The sequence below is a fragment of the Xyrauchen texanus genome, chromosome 21, assembly GCF_025860055.1.
Source record: "Xyrauchen texanus isolate HMW12.3.18 chromosome 21, RBS_HiC_50CHRs, whole genome shotgun sequence".
Taxonomy (NCBI): Eukaryota; Metazoa; Chordata; class Actinopteri; order Cypriniformes; family Catostomidae; genus Xyrauchen; species Xyrauchen texanus.
In genome coordinates, this window is record NC_068296.1 from 23613799 (window position 1) to 23637242 (window position 23444).

The 23444-nt window shown below is 40.4% G+C and overlaps 1 protein-coding gene across 1 annotated transcript; it reads left to right on the forward strand.

The window, feature by feature from the left end:
- The first annotated feature begins 45 nt into the window (after positions 1-45).
- On the forward strand, positions 46-20148 carry tgm2l (transglutaminase 2, like). Its single transcript, XM_052152386.1, has 13 exons — positions 46-396; positions 3155-3331; positions 3691-3921; positions 4969-5087; positions 5502-5630; positions 5766-5943; positions 7863-8001; positions 15804-15907; positions 16078-16320; positions 16793-17059; positions 18326-18489; positions 18581-18717; positions 19261-20148. The coding sequence occupies exons 1-13, from the start codon at positions 381-383 to the stop codon at positions 19436-19438; spliced, it is 2082 nt and encodes a 693-aa protein (XP_052008346.1). The 5' UTR covers positions 46-380; the 3' UTR covers positions 19439-20148.
- Positions 20149-23444: the final 3296 nt, after the last annotated feature.

The following is a 23444-nucleotide window of genomic DNA, read 5'->3' on the forward strand; positions in this document are numbered from 1 at the left end:
CACTGACCAAGTCAGAGCTCGAACAGTCTGTCTCTCTGTGTGTGTATACATACAGTCAGCGATCAGTCTGTGTGCACACACTCACACCTCTGGCTGCTTGAGAATCTTGTATGTGTGTGTGATGTTAGAGGTCATAAAGGTCACACAGAGGATGCGTGAGTCAGAGTATCTTATACCGAAAGCTTGAAAGAGACAGAAAAGGGGGAAGTAAATGATGGCATGGGGTGTCAAAGGCGTGGACTCTCTTTCATTATAAAAGGAACCCCTCAAACGCAAAGAAAGAAGACAGTTCTCCTGGACAGTGTAACAACTACTGAGATTTACAGCAAGAATCAAGAGGAGGGTTTTACGAAAAAGTTACTTAAGAGAAGTATCCATCAATGGCCAACCATAATGGTAAGGAATCACTTTAAAAAGCTCTGTTAATTAATGTGTTTGCAGCTCTATATACTTGGTATTGTCAGATACTATCAAAGTCAGAATTGAGGATAGTCACATGACTGAGAGTAACAATACTGTAAGCTATTTTGTACATCCACATATTACACATACTTTACACACACAACATTAAAAAGATGCCCTTGTTTTCTGTAGAGTTGCTGAATTCAAATTAGTATTTTTTTAATGTTATTTTAATTAGATATTGCAAAGTCTTCTAGTGTTATGGCACATGCTATCCAGTAAAAAAGTTGTTTATGTAAACTCACATATATTATTACATAAAGATATTACATAAAGAAGTAGTGTACACTGTAAAAAAATGTCTGTAATTTTAACTGTAAAAGACTGTCAAAATGCTACAGAAATAAAATCTTAATTGATTAACAAATATTAACTGTAAAATTTACAGTAACATTTTAAAATATATTTTTATATACAAACAGTTTTACAATAATTTCCCACAAGTCCCTGCATGACACATTACATTTATTTATTTTTTTATGTGAATAGATATGTTTCTTCTTATTTTTAATATCAGTTATGTACACTGGGGTGTTCTGTTTTATATTTATTGTAGTTTAGTTAATGTTTACTGTATTGTTCACATGTGTTACTCTGATGGTGTTTGTGTGAGAGACACTGAGCACTGTCTCTGCATGTTTCTTGGTCATTGCTACTTGAAGAGACACTATTGATGAACTTCATGTCATCATGTGATCTTTTGATATTTTTACGGTGATTAACAATACCTTGTAAAGTAAAAAGCAGATTTTTACAGTTTCAGAAGCTAAATGTAATTCCTTTTTTTACTGTAAATTTAACAGTTTAATTAAATATATTTTTTTACAGTGCCATCTTGGTCATGTAAATTACAACAGTTTTAAAATGTAAAATGTACAGGTTGTTCTGTAAAGTTGTTTAAAGTGCTACTGTGTTTTTTTTGCATAATTATTCTGGCAACCACAGCTGCAAGTTTTAAACAGGATTTGTTTTTTACAGTGTATAGTCAACAGTGGCACAAATAGGGCTGGCAATATACAGTACTTTTCCATTGCCACTCTTGACTGTAGGTTTCATGAAAAACATTTGCCCACCAAACATCTGCAGATCATCAATGATCTAATCCACTATGTGGTCTTTTCACCCTGGTTCAAATTACAAAGATATTACCTCTTTCCATTAAATCATAACCTACTCAAAAAGTGGCAGCATGAGACAAAAGTCCTGTTGAAATACTCCTGGTTGCAATACTTATTTTAGTTCTGTTTCATGATGGACAGGTAGGAGAAGGTTAGAAATACCCTGCATTGTTTGTACAAGTATGGAAGCAGGTTGTAGGCTTATTGGCTGACTGTGATATATTGTTTGGTCTGATATAAAACCTTCTTGTGTGGTATGAGCTTTCTAACCTCAGCTTTGACTTAGATCAAGAGTGTTGTAACAGCAAAATTAAAAGTAAATATAGCAGCAAGCCGCAATATATGATTGTCTTATCAGAGGATAGAATTAATCTTCAGGTTCACATCACATTCTGCATATTCAAAAATTCTTTAAATAAAGAAGTTACACCCTTGCAGCCACAACATACAACTTTATACATCATAAACAGTGTATTATATGCTCTGTCTTCCTAAGAATTTGTCACGCTGTTTGGTCCCATCTCGTATGCTTGTCATCTCGTATGCATGTTAAGATAAAATCCTAAAAAGTAAAACAATAATGTTTTTTATAATTCTGCCAATTTTTGGAAATATGGATGTCCAAAGAATATGAATGCAAAATGTTATGTAAATCAGTATATCAGTGAGCAGAAGATTTCTAGACATTTCACCAAAACAGTGGAAAATCCAAACATGGACGTCATGGTTTATTGGGATGGCAAATCTGTTCTTTATGAGTCACACTTCTTAAGTGTGAAATGTGAAGTCTGTATCCTAAATGGTTTGCAAGGCTGGGCTTTAAAAAAACGACATACCTGTTGATAGGCAACCATGTCACCTATCCATCCCATCATTTGATTAGAAATTAAATTGATTAATTTAACCACTGAAATAAACTGCATGCAAAGTTTAAAAGTTATAGTTGATTAAAAAAGGATGAATATTAAGAAAAATAAACCCACTATGAGAAGTAATAGAGGTCCAAGCAATGATTTAAAGATTAAAACACTTCAGAGTTATTTATTTATTTATTTATTTCTTTATTTATTTATTTATTTTTGAGCATTTAAATAGTCTTTCCCAAAAACCAGTCCAATGTCGGCCATCATTGGAATGCTCTCTGGACCAAAACGGTTGGTCAAGGTTACGATCAAACAACATATTTCAAATCTGCAGAAAAATCAGATGATACTGGAATCATACATTGTGCATATTTACTACAGATTCTACGAACATTTCCAATTTTCCCAACTTGTATAGCTATTGTGCATGAGCGTTCTCATGTTTATTGACAGGCGATGTCTGTATCTAAAAGATGATTGGCTCTTTTACCTGTAAGGCGGGACTACCTTTCTACACCCGCTAACCGTTGGGAGTTCCAGTTCCTCCTATTCATTTTATTAGAAGTGGCTCATCTCTGCTAAATAGCCTCTGATGATACCAGAGATTAGAAAGAACCCAAGTCCTGTTAACATTTTATAATATTAAAGAATTACAAAATGGATATTTAGAATTTTGTTTATAAATTGCTTTCCGTTCTCTTTTGTGCCCAGCCATACTGAGTGTAATAGATCTGCAGTGTTATGAGAATAACCATGCTCACCGCACAGAAGAGATGGACACTGAGCGTCTGCTGGTGCGCAGAGGTCAGCCCTTCTCTGTGGTGCTGCAGTGTAATGAACGCATCCCGCAGCCTCCAGAACACCATCTCAACCTGATCCTGCACCTGGGTGAGTAAACTTACAGGCCAAAATCATGGGTAATGGAGAGTGTAATAGATTAAACAGTGTGGGTGACAAATAAACCAAGTTCATCACTTATTTTGAGAACCAAGTTAGATGACCAGTTATTTTATTTTCAGCAACAGGGGACGCTGTCCCAGGCCCTGTGACAAGGGGGACCCACTGAACAAGTTTTTGTGTTATAACAACAAACCTACTAAAAGTGATATAACAGTTTGTATGAGGCTTATAATTACAGCGTACAAGTTGTTTTGGGGAAAAATATTATCTAAATTATTGTAAAGATGGTATTAAAATGATTTTGCACAATGTTAAACCATAATTATCCTCTCATGTTTGTGTTATAGGTAAGAATAATGAGGTGGTTTTGAAGGTGTCAGATTCAGAGCAAGACCATGAGAAATGGTGGTTCAGCCGGCGTAATGCCCAGAGTGAAGTGATGCTGACCCTTCACAGCCCTGCCGATGCTCCTGTGGGTCTATACAGTATGGCTGTGGTTCTCCTCTCAGCTGATGGACAGATCATGGAGCAAACCAAGCCTCAGACTTTCTACCTGCTTTTCAATCCATGGTGCAAAGGTGAGCAGAAAATGAAAGGAATGGTTCACCCAAAAATGAAAGTTCCTCTGTAATTGTTTACTCCCCTTCATGATGTTCCAAACCCCCCTTTCTTTCTTCTGTGAAACACAAAAGGTGAAGATGATCCTGACTGCTCTTTTCCATATAATGAATTGGATGTAGACTAATTGCATGTGGTTTAAGGTTTGATCTTGAGAACCAATCAGGTTTGATCATAGATCATTAAAATATGTGTATTGTAAATAATATAATGATATATTCTTAAAATAATTGTTTAAGAAATAAAATAATACAAATGCAAACGGGGCAACAACAAAAAACCCCTTGGTGTCCCCTTCAAAAATTGCTCTTGAGAATTGTTATGTTTATTGTCCCCCCCAACATTTTGATGAAATTTTCGTCCCTGGGTTTGATGTCAAATATATCAAACCTGGTGCATTGCATCTAAAGACGCAATATTTGATATGAAATCTACAACGGAGGGCGATATTTTACATAATAACTTAAAATTTGGTCTGTTTCTATGGCTTAAAAAGGGTTAATGCTAACTAACATGAACATGAACTAACAATGTAAAAAATTAACATTAATCAAGTATAATAAATGCTTAAAAATTGTTGTTCATGATTAGTTTGTGATACTGAACTCATTAACCAATGTTAATGAATATTACCTTATTGTAAAGTGTTACCAAGTTTTAATAGCACAAAAGTTGGATGGATAACTTATGATACTCACATACTCATTGATTTTGGAGCTTGACGGTGTCAGTATTTATTTTTTCCATGGAACACAAATGATGTTAGTCAGAATGTTAGCATTGGTCACTATTCAATTTCATTGCATACTTTTTCCATACAATGGAAAAAAATGGTTACGGAGAATAAAATTCTGTCTAACATCAACTTTCGTGTTTCATGGTCTAAGTTTTATGTTTTGGCAAGTCATATTTGACATGAAGATAGAAATATTCAAATGAAATTACAGAATTATAACATACATGGTCATTTTGGCCTTATAAATCGCAATGATATTTATTTCCTGTAGAGGATGCAGTGTACCTCCCTAGTGATGAACTGTTGCAGGAGTACATTTTAAATGAAAATGGGATTTTGTACCAGGGCTCATGGGATGACGTTACCACCGTGCCCTGGAACTTCGGACAGGTAATATATACATGCATTCACATGAGATTCAAATTTTTACAAATCCCATCTGTCTGTTTATTCAGTCTTGTGGTATGTACCCTCTCTGAGAAAGTGTCATGGCCAAAGATGACTGACATAAGATCAGGATTTATGGTCAGTGTTGCATGATGGTGGAATCCAGAGGAGGCAGTGTGTGAATTGTGACAGATTGGTGGCAGAAGAGCTACAGAGAGCTTGTCTGCAGGGTAATCATCTCTCGGTAGATGTCGGAAATTTTCTGCCACAAATGTCTGTCTCACAAACAAGTGCTTGCTCCCCTTTCAGTCAGAGAGAAATTGGAGTCCTGAGGTGGTAAAGGGAATCTAGATTCACCAGAATGTGCTGAACTTAACAGTAAAATATGTAATTCCCTGGTAATCTCTTTTCAAACAGTTTGAAAATGACGTGTTGGATATTTGCTTTGAAATACTGGACAATTCACCTGCAGCCATGAAGAATTCAGAGATGGACATCGCCAACAGAGCGAGCCCAGTTTATGTTAGCAGGACTGTTACTGCCATGGTAAGACATATAAAGATGGTTATTTGCTCTCTCGGCCCCATTATAATATTGTGTGTTTAAGCATAATTAAATTTGCACTGTGTTGAACAACAGGTAAATTTATGCACATTTGTATACAAACTGTATATTTGACAGGTGAATGCTAATGATGATCGGGGAGTGGTATCTGGGCGCTGGGATGGAGAGTACAGTGATGGGGTGGCACCCACACATTGGACCGGCAGTGTACCTATCTTGAGGCACTGGAGTAAGGGTGGGGGACAGAAGGTGCGCTATGGCCAGTGTTGGGTATTCACTGGGGTGGCCTGCACAGGTAAAAAAAAAAAAAGCAAATTCAGGGCAGTTTTCAATAAACAATTTTATAGTTTCCAAAGATAATCAGAGGCTGTTAAATGGCTAGTTCACCCAAAAATGAAATTCTGTCATCTTTACTCACCCTTATGTTGCTCCTTACCTATATCACTTTCTTTCCTCCATGGAACACTAAAGGAGATGTTAGGCAGAATGACTGCCTCAGTCACTATTCACTTTCATTGCATCCTTTTTGCATTTAAACAGGTCATGACATTCCTGTGAAAGGGCAGAGAGCGGGGCCGGGTCATGATTTTACACACCCGGCCCCTTATCAGGCTAATCAAGCCTCCGAGAGGGATAAACGCTCTCGCTTTCTCCCCTGCACCACCGTCCGCAGTCGGCCTTTATCCCTCTCGGAGGTTTACTTATAATACAAGTAAAGAGTTTTGCACAAAAAACAGTCATATACAGTATTTGTAAAACATGATAATGTTTTACATTCATTCTGACCCTCTGGAAAAAATTACAAATGTTGGTTCTGCTTCTACTTTAAGACTTGACAGTAAATGCCCACTGTTTAAAGTGGCTCTGTACTCTTGACTGATCTGCTCTCTACTTGCCATCTCACTGCTCACCCCCTACTGGGTGGGGATACAGAGGGGATTTAAGGTATATTAGGCACTGATGTGTTGTTGTAGAGGTGGTCAGATACAAATGTCTACCACAGTGTGATGTCACCATGTGGAGGAAGTTTTTTTTTGCAGTGAGGAGGAAGTTTAGAGGTCTGAAACATCTTGTTTTATGACGGATTGCAGACATAAATAAATTAATAATAATAAAATAATAATAATAATAATAATAATTTTACTTACATACTTATATACATTTGTGCAAACCTGTACTTCACAAATACTGTAACAATAATGGAGTTATGTTTCTACCAAGATTTACATTTTTAATTGTAAACTGCTCACCCTTATTTACTAGTTCATCCTTCCACTCATTCCTTTCAACAGTATATTTCACATAGACCCGCTGGATGTTTGCCTACCTCTTTAATTCACTCATAGAGAATGGGGAATCCAACAGATGATTAACTGTCTCTTTTTTCCCCCTTAAATCTGGATATTCTTTCAACACATCCTCTCTTATTTACTCTGCTCAGTCAAATTTTCTGAACTATTTACTTTAATAAACGCCTTTAGAAACATTTCCCCTTTCTCTCCATCCTCCACAGCTGTTTCTCCACTCATGCTTAAAACTGGATATACATTATTCTTTTGAATTCCCTTCATTTTCTAAATCATGCCCCACATCTCCTCTACTGATGTATTTTGACCTATTTCACTACAGTATGACATCCTACACACCTACTTGGCTTTCCTAACTGTTCTTCTTACAAATGCTTGTGCTTGTTTATACTCTATCAAATTTTGAAAATTATGTGATTTCCTGACTCTGCTAAATGCTTTCTTTTTTCTTCTTATGGCACATGCACACTCTTCATTCCACCATGGAACTATCTTAATATTTCTACCCCCTTTACTTTTTGGTATATATTTATTTGCTGCTATTTGAATTGCTTGTACTATTTCTCTACTGATCATCTCTATCGATCTATCCGTTTCTATTATTATGTTCTTTAATCCCTCCTCACTCAAAGGTCAGAAAAGTAAAACCATACTGTAGGCCTATGGTTTTATAGTATGTATGTGACTTCTTATATGTCAAAAGATCAAGGAAATCGTATTCCTAATGTCATGACCCCTTTAAAGAATGTGAATGGTGACTGATGCTACAAGTCATAATGGTTTGGAATAACATGATTATATTGACGCAATTATGACAAAATGTCATTATGACAATGACAGAATTTTCATTTTTGGGTGGACCTATCCCTTTAATAATTCCTGGGTCTATGTTCTGCCTTTTCCACAGTAATTCGCTGTCTTGGCATTCCAACCAGATGCATCACTAATTACTCATCTGCTCATGACACTAACGCAAACATTGCCGTGGATTATCTTTTCAACGAACAGCTGGAAAGTGTGTCTGAAGGCAAGAAGGACACAATCTGGTGAGACGTGGAAAAAAGATTTCACACAAAAATGTCATAGTTGTACACTGTAAAAACATTTATCAGGTAACCCAAGAATGTGCTTCATGTGGTATCATCTTGTAATGAAGACTCAGGTTGGTTTGGATCCATATGCGGCTTTATTGAGGCTGTAAACTCAGGTCATACAGGCAATGGTCTCGGACAGGCAAACGGAGTGAGGCAGAGAGGCTGAGGCGTAAACAAGTACAGGCTAGAGACTGGGGCTGGCAGCAAACAGTCGTGGTAGGTAAACAGGCTAGAGTAACTGGGCAGGAGGCTAACAAACGACTCGGTTACTAACGTAACCTCGGTTCCCTGAGAGGATGGAACGAGTATTGCGTAAGTAGCTTACGCTATGGGAAAACTCCGTTTCTCGAGAAATATTGAAGTCTTTATGTAAAACGCATTGCAGCTGCACAGCAGACAGTAATGAGCGAGGCAGCTCGGTCATTGGCTGTGCTGCGGCAACTGCTCGAACCAATGACGGGGCGACTCTGAACGCGCGACCAATGGGCGCGCGCCTCGCGTTCGCGCGCTCAGAGCCCGCCGAAATTAGCGTAGCCAGGCTATATAATGGGCACCCCGTCATGCGAGTTCCTTTAGGTTCAATCGACTGAAGCGAAGTGACCAAGCACAAGCACGGCAGCTTACGCAATACTCGTTCCCTCCTCTCAGGGAACCGAGGTTACTTTAGTAACCGAGTCGTTCCCTATCGAGAGGTCTCTCCTATTGCGTAAGTAGCTTACGCTATGGGAACACACTGCAAAACACCGTGCGTGCTGACTTCGCTCTATAAAGCCAAAGGCAGATGCCTGAGCCTTAAAGCAAAGTGATTATTCCACGAGCCGGCCAACGGCGAGCTATATACCGGGATAACACAGAGTGCCTTTGCCCCAAGGTGGGGCGCTCATTGCACAAACACAAGCACATATCTTATGTACTGAGTTTTCTATGTACTGATATGCATAAAAAATCCTTTAAGTCAGTCAGAGACGGACCTTGTAAGGGAGGAGGTAATGCTCAGCATATACATACTCCAGTCCATTCTACAGTCAGGCTGATAGAATGTTGGAATGCATTTTTTTTTTTTTTTTTTATGTACTGATATGCATAAATGTTGGAATGCAATGAGGGGACCTGTAGGTTATAAAACCTGATAAATGTCGAAGGCGAGGCCCAGCCCACCGCCGCACAAATATCTTCAATGGGTATCCGACTCGACCAAGCCCACGAGGAGGCCATGCTCCTCGTAGAGTGAGCTCTGACGCCTAAGGGGCATTGAAGGCCCTTGGCTTCATAAGCTAGCGCTATAGCATCCACTATCCAGCGCGATATTCTTTGCTTTGAGACTGCGAGACCTTTAGTGCGGCCACCAAAGCATACGAATAATTGTTCCGTCTGTCTGAACAGGGCAGAACGTTCCAAATATACTCTGAGCGCCCTGACCGGGCAGAGTAAATTAAGCGTCGCTTTAGTCTGCTGGGGACGATAGGCTGCCAGAGATATCACCTGTGCTCTGAAGGGTGTGGAGAGCACTTTAGGAATATACCCGTGCTTTGGCCTAAGGACAACTCTGCAGTCGTTAGGTCCAAATTCCAGGCAAGCAGCTTGATGATAGCGCGTGCAGGTCGCCCACTCTCTTGACTGAGGCGGCGCCAGCAAGAGCGCAGTTTTGAGCGAGAGCTGTTTAAGGTGCACGGTTCGGAGAGGTTCGAACGGGGCACTCTTGAGTGCGTCCAGGACCGTGGCCAGGTCCCAGATCGGCACCAGGGGGGCGAGGAGGGTTCATCCTCCTAGCGCCTCTTAGGAAAGCGAATGATTAGGTCGTTTTTCCCTAATGAGCGTCCTTTATCAGGATTGTGTGACGCCGCTATGGCAGCCACATAGACTTTGAGCGTGGAGGGTGTGCGGCCGCCTCCAGCAGCTCTTGCAAAAGGCGAGTACACTTGGTATCTCGCACAATTTGGGGTTCAAGCTCTTGGTATCACACCAGTCACTGAACACTTTCCACTTTTGGGCATATAAGCCTCGTAGAGGGTGCTCGCGCCTCAGTGATGGTTCTCAAAACTCCACTGGGGAGGTTCTCGGGAACCCGTTGAGGGGCCATGCATGGAGGGCCCACAGATCGGGCGGGGATGAAGAATCATCCCGTTGGCCTGCCTGAGGAGGTCTAGCCTCAACGGAATCGGCCATGGGGCAGATTGCATCATCTGCATCAGTTCTGGAAACCACGTTTGGTTGTTCCAGAGTGGGGCTACAAGGAGCACTGCACATCTCACTTCCCTGATCCGACTGATGACCTGAGGTAGCATCGTGATCGGGGGAAAAGCATACAAGGGGCGGCTCGGCCAGACTTGGGCGAGCACGTCCGTGCTCTTTGAGAAGAAAAGGGGGCATTGCGCGTTTTCCCTGGAGGCGAAGAGGTCGACCTCTGCCTCGCCAAAGTTTTGCCATAACCACTGAACCTTCAGGGGGTGGAGAGACCATTCTCCTGGGAGAACCTTGTCTCTGGACAGCATGTCCCTGGTTCAGGGCGCCTGGCACCTGCGCTGCTCTCAGCGGCGCAGGTGGTGTTGTGACCATAAGATGAGCTCCCTGGCCATAGAGTGCAGGGAGCTCGACCTGAGTCCACCCTGGCGATTTATATACGAAACTACCGTCATGTTGTCCGTTCGGACCAGGACGTGTTCGTTTTTCAGGTACGGAAGCAGGGCTCTGAGAGCCAAGGCGACCGCTTTCATTTCCAGACAGTTTATATGTAGGCGCTTTTCCGGGTTTGACCAAAAGCCGGATACAGGCCTGCCCTCGTAAAGGGCCCCCGTCCTATTTTGGAGGCATCTGTCGTGATCATTTTTCTCCGCGTATTTACGCCCAGACTCACGCCGGTTTGATACCAGTTGACGGCTTTCCAGGGCGTCAGGGCTTTTATACAGCCGTGATTCGCTCTGATCAAAAAGTGGCCCGAGCGCCACGGCGTGAGTGGGGACACGGCTCTTGAGCCAGCGCTGGAGAGGACGCATGTGCAACAATCCTAGCTGGAGTACCGCTGATGCCGAGGCCATGTGACCAAGCATTCTTTGAAATCGTTTGGCGGAGCGTATGCGCCCGTTCTGAATGATGTTGCAAGGCGTCGAATAGAGAGCGCGCTCTGATGAGAGGCGCGCTGTCATCTGCACTGAGTCTAGCACTATTCCCAGAAAAGAGATATTCTGGCTGGGGGATAGCACGCTCTTTGCAAAATTGATTCTCAGACCCAGGCATTCTAGATGGCTGATAATCCAAGATCTGTGCGTCGTTAACTGACCCTCTGATTGTGCTATGATTAGCCAATCTTCGAGGTAATTCAGTATTCGCACTCCCGCTGTCTCAGGGGAAAGTGCCGCGTCCATACATTTACGTGAATGTACGGGGGCCAATGATAGGCCGAATGGTAGTACTGTGTACTGGTATGACTGTCCCTCGAAGCGAATCTCAGAAAAGGCCTGTGATGAGGCGCTATCGGAATGTGAAAGTAAGCGTCTTTCAAATTCACTGATAGAAACCAATCCCGGGCGAACTTGCGCGAGGATATGTTTGGTTGTTAACATTCTGAACGAGCGAATCATTAAAGCTTTGTTCAGATGTCTGAGATCTAGGATGGGGCGGAGGCCACCGTCCTTTTCGGACGAGAAAATAGCGGCTGTAAAAACCGCCTACGCTCATAGAGGGAGGAACAGTTTCTATAGCCCTTCTCTATCAGTTTGAGCACCTCGGTGTGTAGAACATGTGACACATCTTTCCTCACTTTCGTCTCGACCACCGCTGAAAAGCGGGCGGTCTCTGGCGAATTGAAGTGAGTAACCGTGTTTTATTATGTTCAAAACCCATTTCGGCATGTCGAGGATTTTTCCCAGGCTTTTGCTCGCACAGATATGGGCTGAATGCTGGCTGGGGGCATGTCGCTGTGACGTATGGGCCCCACCGTCAAATTGCCTTGTGCTAACACTGAGTTTACAGCTCTCAGAGCAGCCGTATTGAGTGCCGAGTGCAGAGGTGCGTGTGAGAGTACAGGCACGCGCGCTATCTCCGAAATGCTTGCAGCATGAGTCGGAGAAATGCTTGAAACTGTATGAACAGAGTTTTCGGGTGGGGGTGCATACATCGTAATAGGCACACGCGCCACATTCATAAAGCTTCCCGCTTTTAGCGGGGCGTCTCTTGGCTCGCGCATCGCATCTGTGATGTTTGCGGCATGAGACAGAGAACTGTTTGAAACTGTATGGGCAGCACTTATGGGTGGGGGTGCATATACTGTAGTAGGCACATAAAGTCTTCCCATAAAGTCTTCCGCTCGCGGCGGGGGTTTTTTGGCTATGCATACAGTGTTTGTGTGTAGGGGTGCATGCAGGACAGCAGGCACACGCGCTACCTTTATAGTATTTCCCGCTTTTACTGGGGAAGTGTTTATAACTGTGGGAACAGTGCTTGTGTGTAGTGGTGCATACATGACAATAGGCACACGATCTACATTTATTGGACGTCCAGCCTGAGCTGGGGAAGTATTTGGCACTGTTTGGACAGTATTGGTATGTGGGAATGCGCACTTTAGTGTGGACATGTGAACCCTTAGTGACACAGACAGAAAATGACTCTTTTCGTGATTTCTGTGTGTCGCCGTTAAAACGGCGTTTGATTGCAGGTGAGCGAGTTCTGTGACTGGCCCATTGACTGCTGTACAGACATTTCCTACCGCCTGTAAGGGGACTGGGTAATGTTTTACATGTTTTAGAGAGAGTGGTCCGGCCTTTGCGAGACACGTACTCTCTCTTTTTCTTCCTATTGCTAGGAAGACTAACGAGGCTCCGGGTTCAGCAAGATCTTGGGCCGAGGACCTCGTTGCTCAGGCGGCTTTCTTCGGCCAGCGGAACGCGAGCGGCGTCGAGCGTCCGTTTCAGGTCTGCTCTTCGGCTTTTGGGAGACGGGAGAGCGAGGAAGAAAAAGAAGGCTTCAGGCGAGCAGAGTGCGGGGCTTTCCATGACTTTGTGAGTTTGTCGTGCACTTCGGGGAAGAAAGGAGAGGGTCTCTGTCGAGTGGCCTGCCGGTGCCCCTGCAGGAACCACTCGTCCAGCCGGCTGCGGGCGGGTTCTTCCGGAGAAGACCAGTCGAGCCCGAGGTCTTCTACGGCTTTGGACAGGATGCGGACGATCTCAGAGTCCATGCTGGTGCCCGTGCTCGTGTCCGCTGATGTCGATGGCGCGGGGTCGAAACTCGAGCCCGGCCAGTCGTCGGATGCAGCGTCAATAGAGAGGCTGTCATCCTTTTCATCGTCGTCCCCTGACGCCCGAGCGAGACGAGACCCACCGCTCTGCTGGAGGGGTGCTGGTCCGTCTTCATAAAATGGACTGGCGGCGGGAGATCTCAGGCAGCGGTGAAGCACGCGGGGACTGGGCCAGCGTGACATCACCGAAGTCTATGTGCTCTGGCAGCCTCTGTGAGCGGCGCTTTTCTTGCGCTGCTCGAACGGAGGGGCGGCAGCACGGTGGAAGCAGGCTCGATTGCGCGAAGCGGCAAAGCGAGCGCAGCTCCGGCGAGGCCCAGGGAGTCACATTCGGGGCATCCGCCCTGAATGAGAGCAGCTTCTGCGTGGTCCAGTCCCAGGCAGCGAGTGCAAATGATGTGACGATCCCCATCAGGAAGAGGGCCTCTGCACGAGGCGCAGGCTGAAGGCATATGCAACAACTCTGCTCTTTTACTAATCAAAAGCGTCGCAGGGGCGAGCGCTTGCAGTAAAGGATATAGCGTTGCGCGCCGGCTGGAACGGGGAATAGCTAGGTCGGTACACAGATAAACTAGAGAGGTATCTAAAGTTGCTTGGAAATGTCGCCGGGGCTAAACAAGACTTCGCAAGGAGGGAACAAACAGACGTGGTTAAATAGAGTGAGGTAATAAGCAACAGCTGGGCGAGTAATCAGTACTCGGGTGAATGCGATCTCCGGAGGCTCGAGGAGGAGGCGCCTTCACCCGTGTTCGTGACACATCTAAATTAACTGCTTTTAATCAAGTCATATAATTCACATTTCCACTTTAATGTGTACCCACACTGTAAAAATGTGCAGTTTCTATTTATTTCCTAACCTCTTGAAAATTATTAGTACTAACCTAAAAAATTAGTTGGACTAACCTAATATTGTCAGGTTGACTCAGTCATGTTAATTACAACTTTTGACTTACATACTGGGCATACAACCAGTTTATTAATTTAGCAAATGTCACACAACCAAGACATTTTTAGGTACCTGACAAAATGTAATTTTTTTGTTCAGTTAAGGAAAACTCACAAATGAGATCTCTTTAAAATCTCAGAATTTCTCCTAGACAGAAATGAGATAAAATGGACATTCTAATTAGTAGAATCGGCTTGTTGGCCATGGCAGGCGTGGGAATCGACTTGTTGGCCGTGGCAAGCGTGGCCATCGGCTCATTGGCCGTGGCAAGCATGGGCGTCGGTGGCCGGGGCAAACGTGGTAGTCGGCTCGGTGGCACTGAAAATTTGTGAGGTAGACGTGGATGTGACGGATCAATCTCAGATTTGACTGTGGCATGGCGTGGAGCAGACTCCACGGCTGGGTCTGCTCCACGCCATGCCACAGCCACGGCTGGGTCTGAGAAATAGCGTGGAGCTGACTGTGGCATGACTGTGACATAGCATGGAGCAGACTCAGACGTGGATGTGACATGGCGTGGAGCAGAAGGAGGCGTGGCTGTGACATGGCGTGGAGCAAACTCAGGCTTGGAAGACTCGGAAGCCGGAACCGGGATTGAGAGAGGAGGATCCTCTGCAGCGAGTGTCTCTAAGATTAGGCTCACATATTCCTCCCACGTGAAATCTCCGGTCTCCAGCAATTCCCTCCACCATTGTGTTGTTAGTCCGATTTGGTAGATGGATTTCAGGGTATCATAATCAAAACCAGTGTGGACGGCAATGGTGGAGAAGAAATGGGAGAACTTTCTTATTGATAGGTCTGCCTGGCTCAGCTGTACAAAGTATGCCACTAGATCCATTTTGTAGTCAGTTGTTCTGTAATGTAAGGAAGGAAGTCACAAGAGCTGGATCTAGGTGCGGCTAAGGGGTTTAATGAGAAATAAACAAGTACCAACTAATGGGTAAACACAGGAACAAATAAAACATCCAAGATGAGAAACAAGAGCGAGCAAGCAAGCAAGCAAACAAACAAACAAACAAACAAACAAACAAACAAACAAACAAAGGGCACTGATCATACACAGGAGGTCAAAACACATGACAACTGACAAAGACTATGAAAGACTATGAAAACAACAGGGCATTATATACACACAATGGGTAATGAAATGAAAAGACAGGTGAAAACAATCGAGGACAGCTGGCAGTGATGAGGGCAGGGAATTATGGGAAGTGTGGTCCGGGAGTAACAGATGACAGGGGAGAAACACAATGCACACGACGGTGAATCATGACAAATAGACTGTATGTTTTCTGAAGCGATGCAATCACTTTGGGTGAGAAACAGATCAATATTTAACTCCTTCTTTACTATAAATCTATATATTATAAAGTGGATATTTATAATAAAAAAAGTACTTAAATATTGATCTTTTTCTCACCCACACATATCATATCGCTTCTGCAGATATAGATTTAACCACTGGAGTCACAGAGAATCTTTATTTTTTGGTGAACTATTCCTGTACAGAGCAACCACTGTGCAATAATATTTTCCTCTGGGTAGCCCCTGACCTGTGAGTTTCATCTACTTTTTCAGGAATTACCACTGTTGGATTGAGTCCTGGATGAAACGTGATGATCTCCCGGAAGGTTACGATGGATGGCAGGTGCTTGATCCAACCCCTCAAGAAAGGAGTGACGGTAGGCTTTAGACTACAATACTGTGAATGATTAGTAGTTATATTATTATTGGTAAGCTTCTTCTTAATTTATTAAAAAAAAGCTTCCAGAGTACTTCTCCTCTGTCACATCCCTCTGTAGACTACAATGTAAACTAGCTCTACTCTGCCTTTTCTCCCATGTTCTCACAGGGGTGTTCTGCTGTGGGCCTTGCCCAGTCCGGGCAGTGAAAGATGGCGAGGTTGGGTTAAAATACGACACCCCATTTGTGTTCTCTGAGGTAAACGCAGATCTTGTTGTCTGGATTGTTCATCCAGATGGGGAGAGAACTCAAGTGTCCCAGAACAGCATAACCATAGGGCGGAACATCAGCACTAAGAGTGTGTATGGAGACTTCAGAGAAGACATTACTTCAAACTACAAATATCCTGAAGGTAACATACATCAACCAGACTGCCTGTAGTATGCACTCATTTCATTCACATGTATTGAGCTGCATGAACAAAAACTAAATTCATTTTTTATCTGTCTCCTCCTATTCTCCTATCATCAACATGAAGCGATGATAACAACATATTACATACGTGACATTTTTCAGAGTAAAATGTTATTCAATGAGAAAAGAAATGTTGGGGGGACTTATCAATTGGGAATTGACTGGATTGTGAAAAGTGGTCTATATGTCAGGTGGTTGAAAAATAAGAGGGCTTGATGATATCAGCCATAATGGAAAGTCACTTCACTTTTGTTTTTTGAATAATATGTATAGATGAACCATTCACAGTTAGACCAGCAATGTGTATTAAGAAATTAAATAGGGTCAATTTTGATTTCATGTTGGATTTAAAGTGTATTTGTACATGCCAACTGACAAGTATCACATCTGAATCTCCTGTCCCTCGACAGGCTCAATGAAGGAGCGAGAGGTTTATAAAAAGGCAGGAAGACAAGTGGCTCAACAGAATGAAGATGCAGGACAGCTCGAGCTCTTCATCAAGCATGCCCCAGCTATCCACGGCACAGACTTTGATGTGATTATAGAGGTGTATAATGCTGGTGGGGAGGACACAGATGCACAGCTCACAGTCACATCGAACGCAGTCACCTATAATAGCATACACAGGGGAGAGTGCCAGAGAAAGACAACATCTCTCATAGTGCCAGCTCACAAAGGTATGACCAGGAAACATACCAAAAAAGTACTCTGACACTTTGGGAGAATGTCCTTGCATTAAGTGAAAAAATATCAAATCAAGTGGCATCTACAAACAAGTGATTTTCTCACTTTTATTCACTTAGCTGCACTTTTCTTCGTCACTTTTGTTGTTCCATGGTTATTTTTAGTGGATATATAAAATAAATCCACTATCCTCTCAAGTTCACACAGGTGTCTTACCAGAATAAACATAGTTGTGTAGCACATGAAAGGGATAGTTCACCCAAAAATGAAAATTCTCTCATCATTTTCTCACCCTCATGCCATCCCAGATGTGTATGACTTTCTTTCTTCTGCTGAACACAAACAAAGATTTTTAGAAAAATATCTCAGCTCTGTAGGTCCATACAATGCAAGTGGCTAGATATTTGAAGCTCTAAAAAGTGTATAAAGGCAGCATAAAAGTAATTAATAAGACTGTGTTCAGTGTTTAAATAAATACCTTCAGAAGAGATATGATAGGTGTGGGTTAGAACCAGATCAATATTTAAGTCTTTTTTTTGTATAAATATCCACATTCACTTTTACTTTCACATTCTTCTTTTGTTTTTGGCGATTTACACTTGTTGGGCAGATCACCACATACTGGGTAGGGAAAATAATTTATAGTAAAAAAGGAATTACATATGTATCTGTTTCTCACCCACACCTTTAATATTGCTCCTGAACATAATGATTTAACCACTGGAGTTGTATGAATTACTTTTATGCTACCTTTATGCTTTTTGGACCTTCAACGTTTTAGAAACCATTCACTTGCATTGTATGGACCTACAGAGCTGAGATATTCTTCTAAAATTCTTTGTTTGTGTTCAGCATAAGAAAGAGAGTCAAAAAATAAATAAAGAATACTTTGCAAACCCAGATGGGGCATCACCCCATACAACTTGATGCTTAAACACACAGAATAGTAAAAAGTGTACCGATTTACTTCACATTTTAGCGATCTAAAGTTCCACATTCTATTCATTTAGGTTCATGAAATTGTAGAGAGATACTGTAAACTATTTTATATATGGCATGAGGGTGAGTAAATGATGAGGAATTTACATTTTTGGAAATAAAAATATAATTTAAATACCATGTTATTCCACCTAGTTTTGTAAACAGAAATAATCATAAATTCGAACAATATGTATTTATATAGCTTATATATTTAAATATTCACCTCTCATTTACAGTCTTTGACAGTAAATTCAATAATATATCTGCATCACTTTTAGCTCATACAGAGGTGCTGCGACTTCAATATGACCATTATGGAGCATGTGTGTCTGAGGACCATATGATAAGGGTCACAGCGCTACTTCAACAACCCAGTGCACAGGACAACGTCATCCTGCAAGAAATCAACATACCCTTGAAAATGCCAACACTTTATATCAAGGTAACGAACTGTTCCACAGATTCTAGCACAACATCCTTGGCTCTTAGTGCAGAACACATTCCCTAATAACTGACATTTTTCTACATTCTAGATTGTTGGAACAGCGATTGTATCACGTAAACTCACAGCACACATCTCCTTCACCAATCCACTGCCTGTTAGTCTTAAAGGAGGTGTGTTTACTGTAGAAGGGGCAGGACTAACAGAAGCAAAGGAAATAAAAACACAGTATGTACTGGTTTTAGCATTTAAAAAAAGAAAGTTTTACAACAGTATTAAAGTGGGGACTACTGGTGTGGAATATTACTGGGAAAATATCACTTATGTTATATAAATTTCTTTTTGGGAAATAAACATAGTAGAAAGAATTGTTGAGCTCAGCAAGAATTCAGATAAGTGGAGACAATACAAAAATGTATAAAAACTAATGACAAAAGTTAGAAGTTTGGACTGCATCTTTTGTCATTTTTGGGTAATAAACATGACAGAGTAATGTCACATTGTTACCCAATCCGTCAGAAATGTTCTGCCTTGATAAGAATTCTACTGACCTGACTATGCTATATTTCAGTGTGTAATCCAACCAATAAACTTCACATAAATTGCCTGGCAGGACATCAAGAAAAGGCTTATTTAGCCTTATGATCCTACTGCAGTTTCTCAGATAAGAGCTATTAGCTGCAGTTCCAGGTCACTGAATTCAGTTGTCAAAAAGACATGCAAGCTATAGTTGACTTATGTTAAATTATTGTGTATCTCTTTCTCCTATAGAGGTAATATTGAACCTGGTCAGAATGTGATGGTGAAATTCTATTTCAAACCTACCCGTGTTGGATTGAGGAAACTTCTCGTCGACTTTGACTCAGACAGACTGAGAGATGTCAAAGGAGAAGCCACTATTATTGTTCGGCATAAAAAGAAAAACACGAATGCTCTCCCAGAAATATAGGCAAGCATGTCAATTAAGAGAGCAATATAATATTCAGTGTAGTTCACACAGTTTTAAAAGATAAAATGAAAGTGAAAAACTTCACTTGCTTAAAGTTGTGTTAGTTTACTCAAAAATGAAAAATCGGTCATCATTTACTTGCCCTAATGTTGTTCCAAACCTGTATGATTTTCTTTCCTCTGTGGAACACAAAAGGAGATAGGCAGATTAATAGCCTCAGTCACTGTTTACTGTTTTTTTTATTTCATATATTTTTTCTATACTATAAAAACAAATGGTTACTTTGGCTGTTAGTCCCAACATACTGTCATGAAAAAAAGACAGGTATAAGGGTTTGGAACAACATAAAGCTGAGTAAATTGTGAAATAATTTTAACGTTTTGATTGAACTATCCCTTTAATAACAATATGTTTGTTTGCTATTTATTTTTATAGTGTGTAAGGCTTATTGTACTTAATGTTTAATTTTCTGAAATAAGAATATGTTGCTCTAAATATGTATGATTTATCCATATCAATATAAATATAAATATAAATTTATATATAATCAGCTAAAGGCAACACCAAGATTTTAGAAGCTAAGCCTAACATTTTAGACTTTTTAGTTACTCTTCAACAATCACAGATTCCTCTGTGATTGCTAAAGAGTAACCTCATAAGCGAGCAGGTGACATTTATTACAGTTACATTTGTCTGTAAATAATACACTTGGGGGGTTACGGTAAATGCAGGTTGTTCGATTTAGTAAACCATATTATTTGTGATATACACAACAAAATTGTGTTCCTCTTCTAAACTTGTTTTCTTTGCTTTCGATTAATGCAATTTTCTAAAATGTGCACTCTACTAGACTGAATCATGTAGGGTGAATGTGAACCAATCCAATATGTTCAACACCATGGGCAGGGGATTTGTTGTTCCCAGCATGCTTTTCATGGGACTTGATGCTAAGAGTAAAATATTGAAATTAAGTGTTATTTTATGCATTTACATTATACATTTTTGAGCAAGATGAGACGAGGGAGACTTAATAGTGTTTAATGTTGTCATTTTGGGATTTAAAACCAATTTAGTTTTGCTGGGTTACTACTGTGGTGACAAGTGGAGCTTTTGGTCAGGTTGAGAACGGGTACACAAATAGTATAAAGTATTTTTATGTTACTTTACTCAAGAAGCATTTACTACTTAGTATTTAAGATGTTGATAAGTGGTTCTTCTATTTACCCAATAGCTATGTAGGAAACCAAACAACCTAACTGAGTAATATGACATGCAATTATTATGTCAAACTGATAAAGTTAATCATGTTAGGAACACTAAATCATGCAAGTAAAATCACATTAAGTCTACTTAATTGGGTAATTTAAAAATAACTTAATTTCATTATGTTGAAATTATGTATGCTTTCTGACAAAGAATTAATAAGCTAAACCAAGAGGAAAAAATATGTTGTTGTAACTTAACTGGAACCGATGTACATGATTAAATCTTGTAAATTCAGGGGATTTTTCTTTTCAGTGTTATGCCATTATTGTCATATGGATTATCAACTCATAAGGTCTAAAATGACATGGTTTACAGCTGGTTTCAAAACTTGTCCTTAGTTGTAGGGTTGTGTGTCTATAAAGCATTTTTGTATTTGATCCCCACCTGCTGTGAGAAAATGCTTACTACAAACCCTATGACACATAATCAATGCAATATTGAAAATATTATCATTATTGTTTTTAATGACATTTTATGCAAAATATCTGTCTTGCCTGAGCCTTCCATCATAGGTATGTTTCTTCCATCACTTGTACTTTTAGGGGACACACTTTTAACATTTATCTTAACCTACTTTTAGGATTATTTCAAGTAATTTTTCACCATTTCATGTATCACTGCAATCTCTAGAAGTAAAATAATAAAACAATTTCAACTCAAATTAATGTTTCATGTTCATTTATTTGACAAGTAATTTTGTTTTGTAGTGTGATACTGATCAATAATGATATCACATTTTTAGCATCTAAGCACATCTGCATCTGTAAACTATATGACAATTATAGGCATATAACACATCTAGGCACTTTTCTGCATCTGTAAACTATATGACAAATATAGGCATATAACACATCTAGGCACTTTTCTGCATCTGTAAACTATATTACAAATATAGGCATATAACACATCTAGGCACTTTTCTGCATCTGTAAACTTTATGACAATTATAGGCATATAACACATCTATAGGCACTTTTCTGCATCTGTAAACTATATGACAAATATAGGCATATAACACATCTATAGGCACTTTTCTGCATCTGTAAACTATATGACAAATATAGGCATATAACACATCTATAGGCACTTTTCTGCATCTGTAAACTATATGACAAATATAGGCTTATAACACATATATAGGCACTTTTCTGCATCTGTAAACTATATGACAAATATAGGCATATAACACATCTATAGGCACTTTTCTGCATCTGTAAACTATATGACAAATATAGGCTTATAACACATATATAGGCACTTTTCTGCATCTGTAAACTATATGACAAATATAGGCATATAACACATCTATAGGCACTTTTCTGCATCTGTAAACTATATGACAAATATAGGCATATAACACATATATAGGCACTTTTCTGCATCTGTAAACTATATGACAATTATAGGCATATAACACATCTATAGGCACTTTTCTGCATCTGTAAACTATATGACAAATATAGGCATATAACACATCTAGGCACTTTTCTGCATCTGTAAACTATATGACAAATATAGGCATATAACACATCTATAGGCACTTTTCTGCATCTGTAAACTATATGACAATTATAGGCATATAACACATCTATAGGCACTTTTCTGCATCTGTAAACTATATGACAAATATAGGCATATAACACATCTAGGCACTTTTCTGCATCTGTAAACTATATGACAAATATAGGCATATAACACATCTATAGGCACTTTTCTGCATCTGTAAACTATATGACAAATATAGGCATATAACACATCTATAGGCACTTTTCTGCATCTGTAAACTATATGACAAATATAGGCATATAACACGTCTATAGGCACTTTTCTGCATCTGTAAACTATATGACAAATATAGGCATATAACACGTCTATAGGCACTTTTCTGCATCTGTAAACTATATGACAATTATAGGCATATAACACATCTATAGGCACTTTTCTGCATCTGTAAACTATATGACAAATATAGGCATATAACACATCTATAGGCACTTTTCTGCATCTGTAAACTATATGACAAATATAGGCATATAACACATCTATAGGCACTTTTCTGCATCTGTAAACTATATGACAAATATAGGCATATAACACATCTATAGGCACTTTTCTGCATCTGTAAACTATATGACAAATATAGGCTTATAACACATCTATAGGCACTTTTCTGCATCTGTAAACGCTATGACAAATATAGGCATATAACACATTTACATTTACATTTATTCATTTGGCAGACGCTTTTATCCAAAGCGACTTACAAAAGAGGAAAAACATCAGCGAATCATCTTAGTGAGACAGTGGTACAAAAAGTGCCATATTACAAAGTTTCACTATCATCAGAATAGTATACAAAACAGATTTAAGTGCAACAAGAAATGTAAATATTATTTATTTATTTATTTATTTATTTTTAGTGACCGGTTAAGTGCTTTTGGAAAAGATGTGTTTTTAGCCGTTTCTTGAAGATAGAGAGTGAGTTAGCTTCCCGGATTGAGTTGGGAAGGTCATTCCACCACCGTGGTATGATGAAACTGAAAGTCCGGGAAAGTGTTTTGGTGCCTCTTTGTTTTGGTATGACAAGGTGATGTTCCTTAGCCGACCGCAGGCTTCTGGTGGGAACGTAGCTCTGCATAAATGATTTTAGGTATGCTGGAGCAGACCCAGTGACTGTTTTGTATGCCAGCATCAGGGCCTTGAATTTAGTACGTGCATGAACCGGCATGAGCATGAGCCA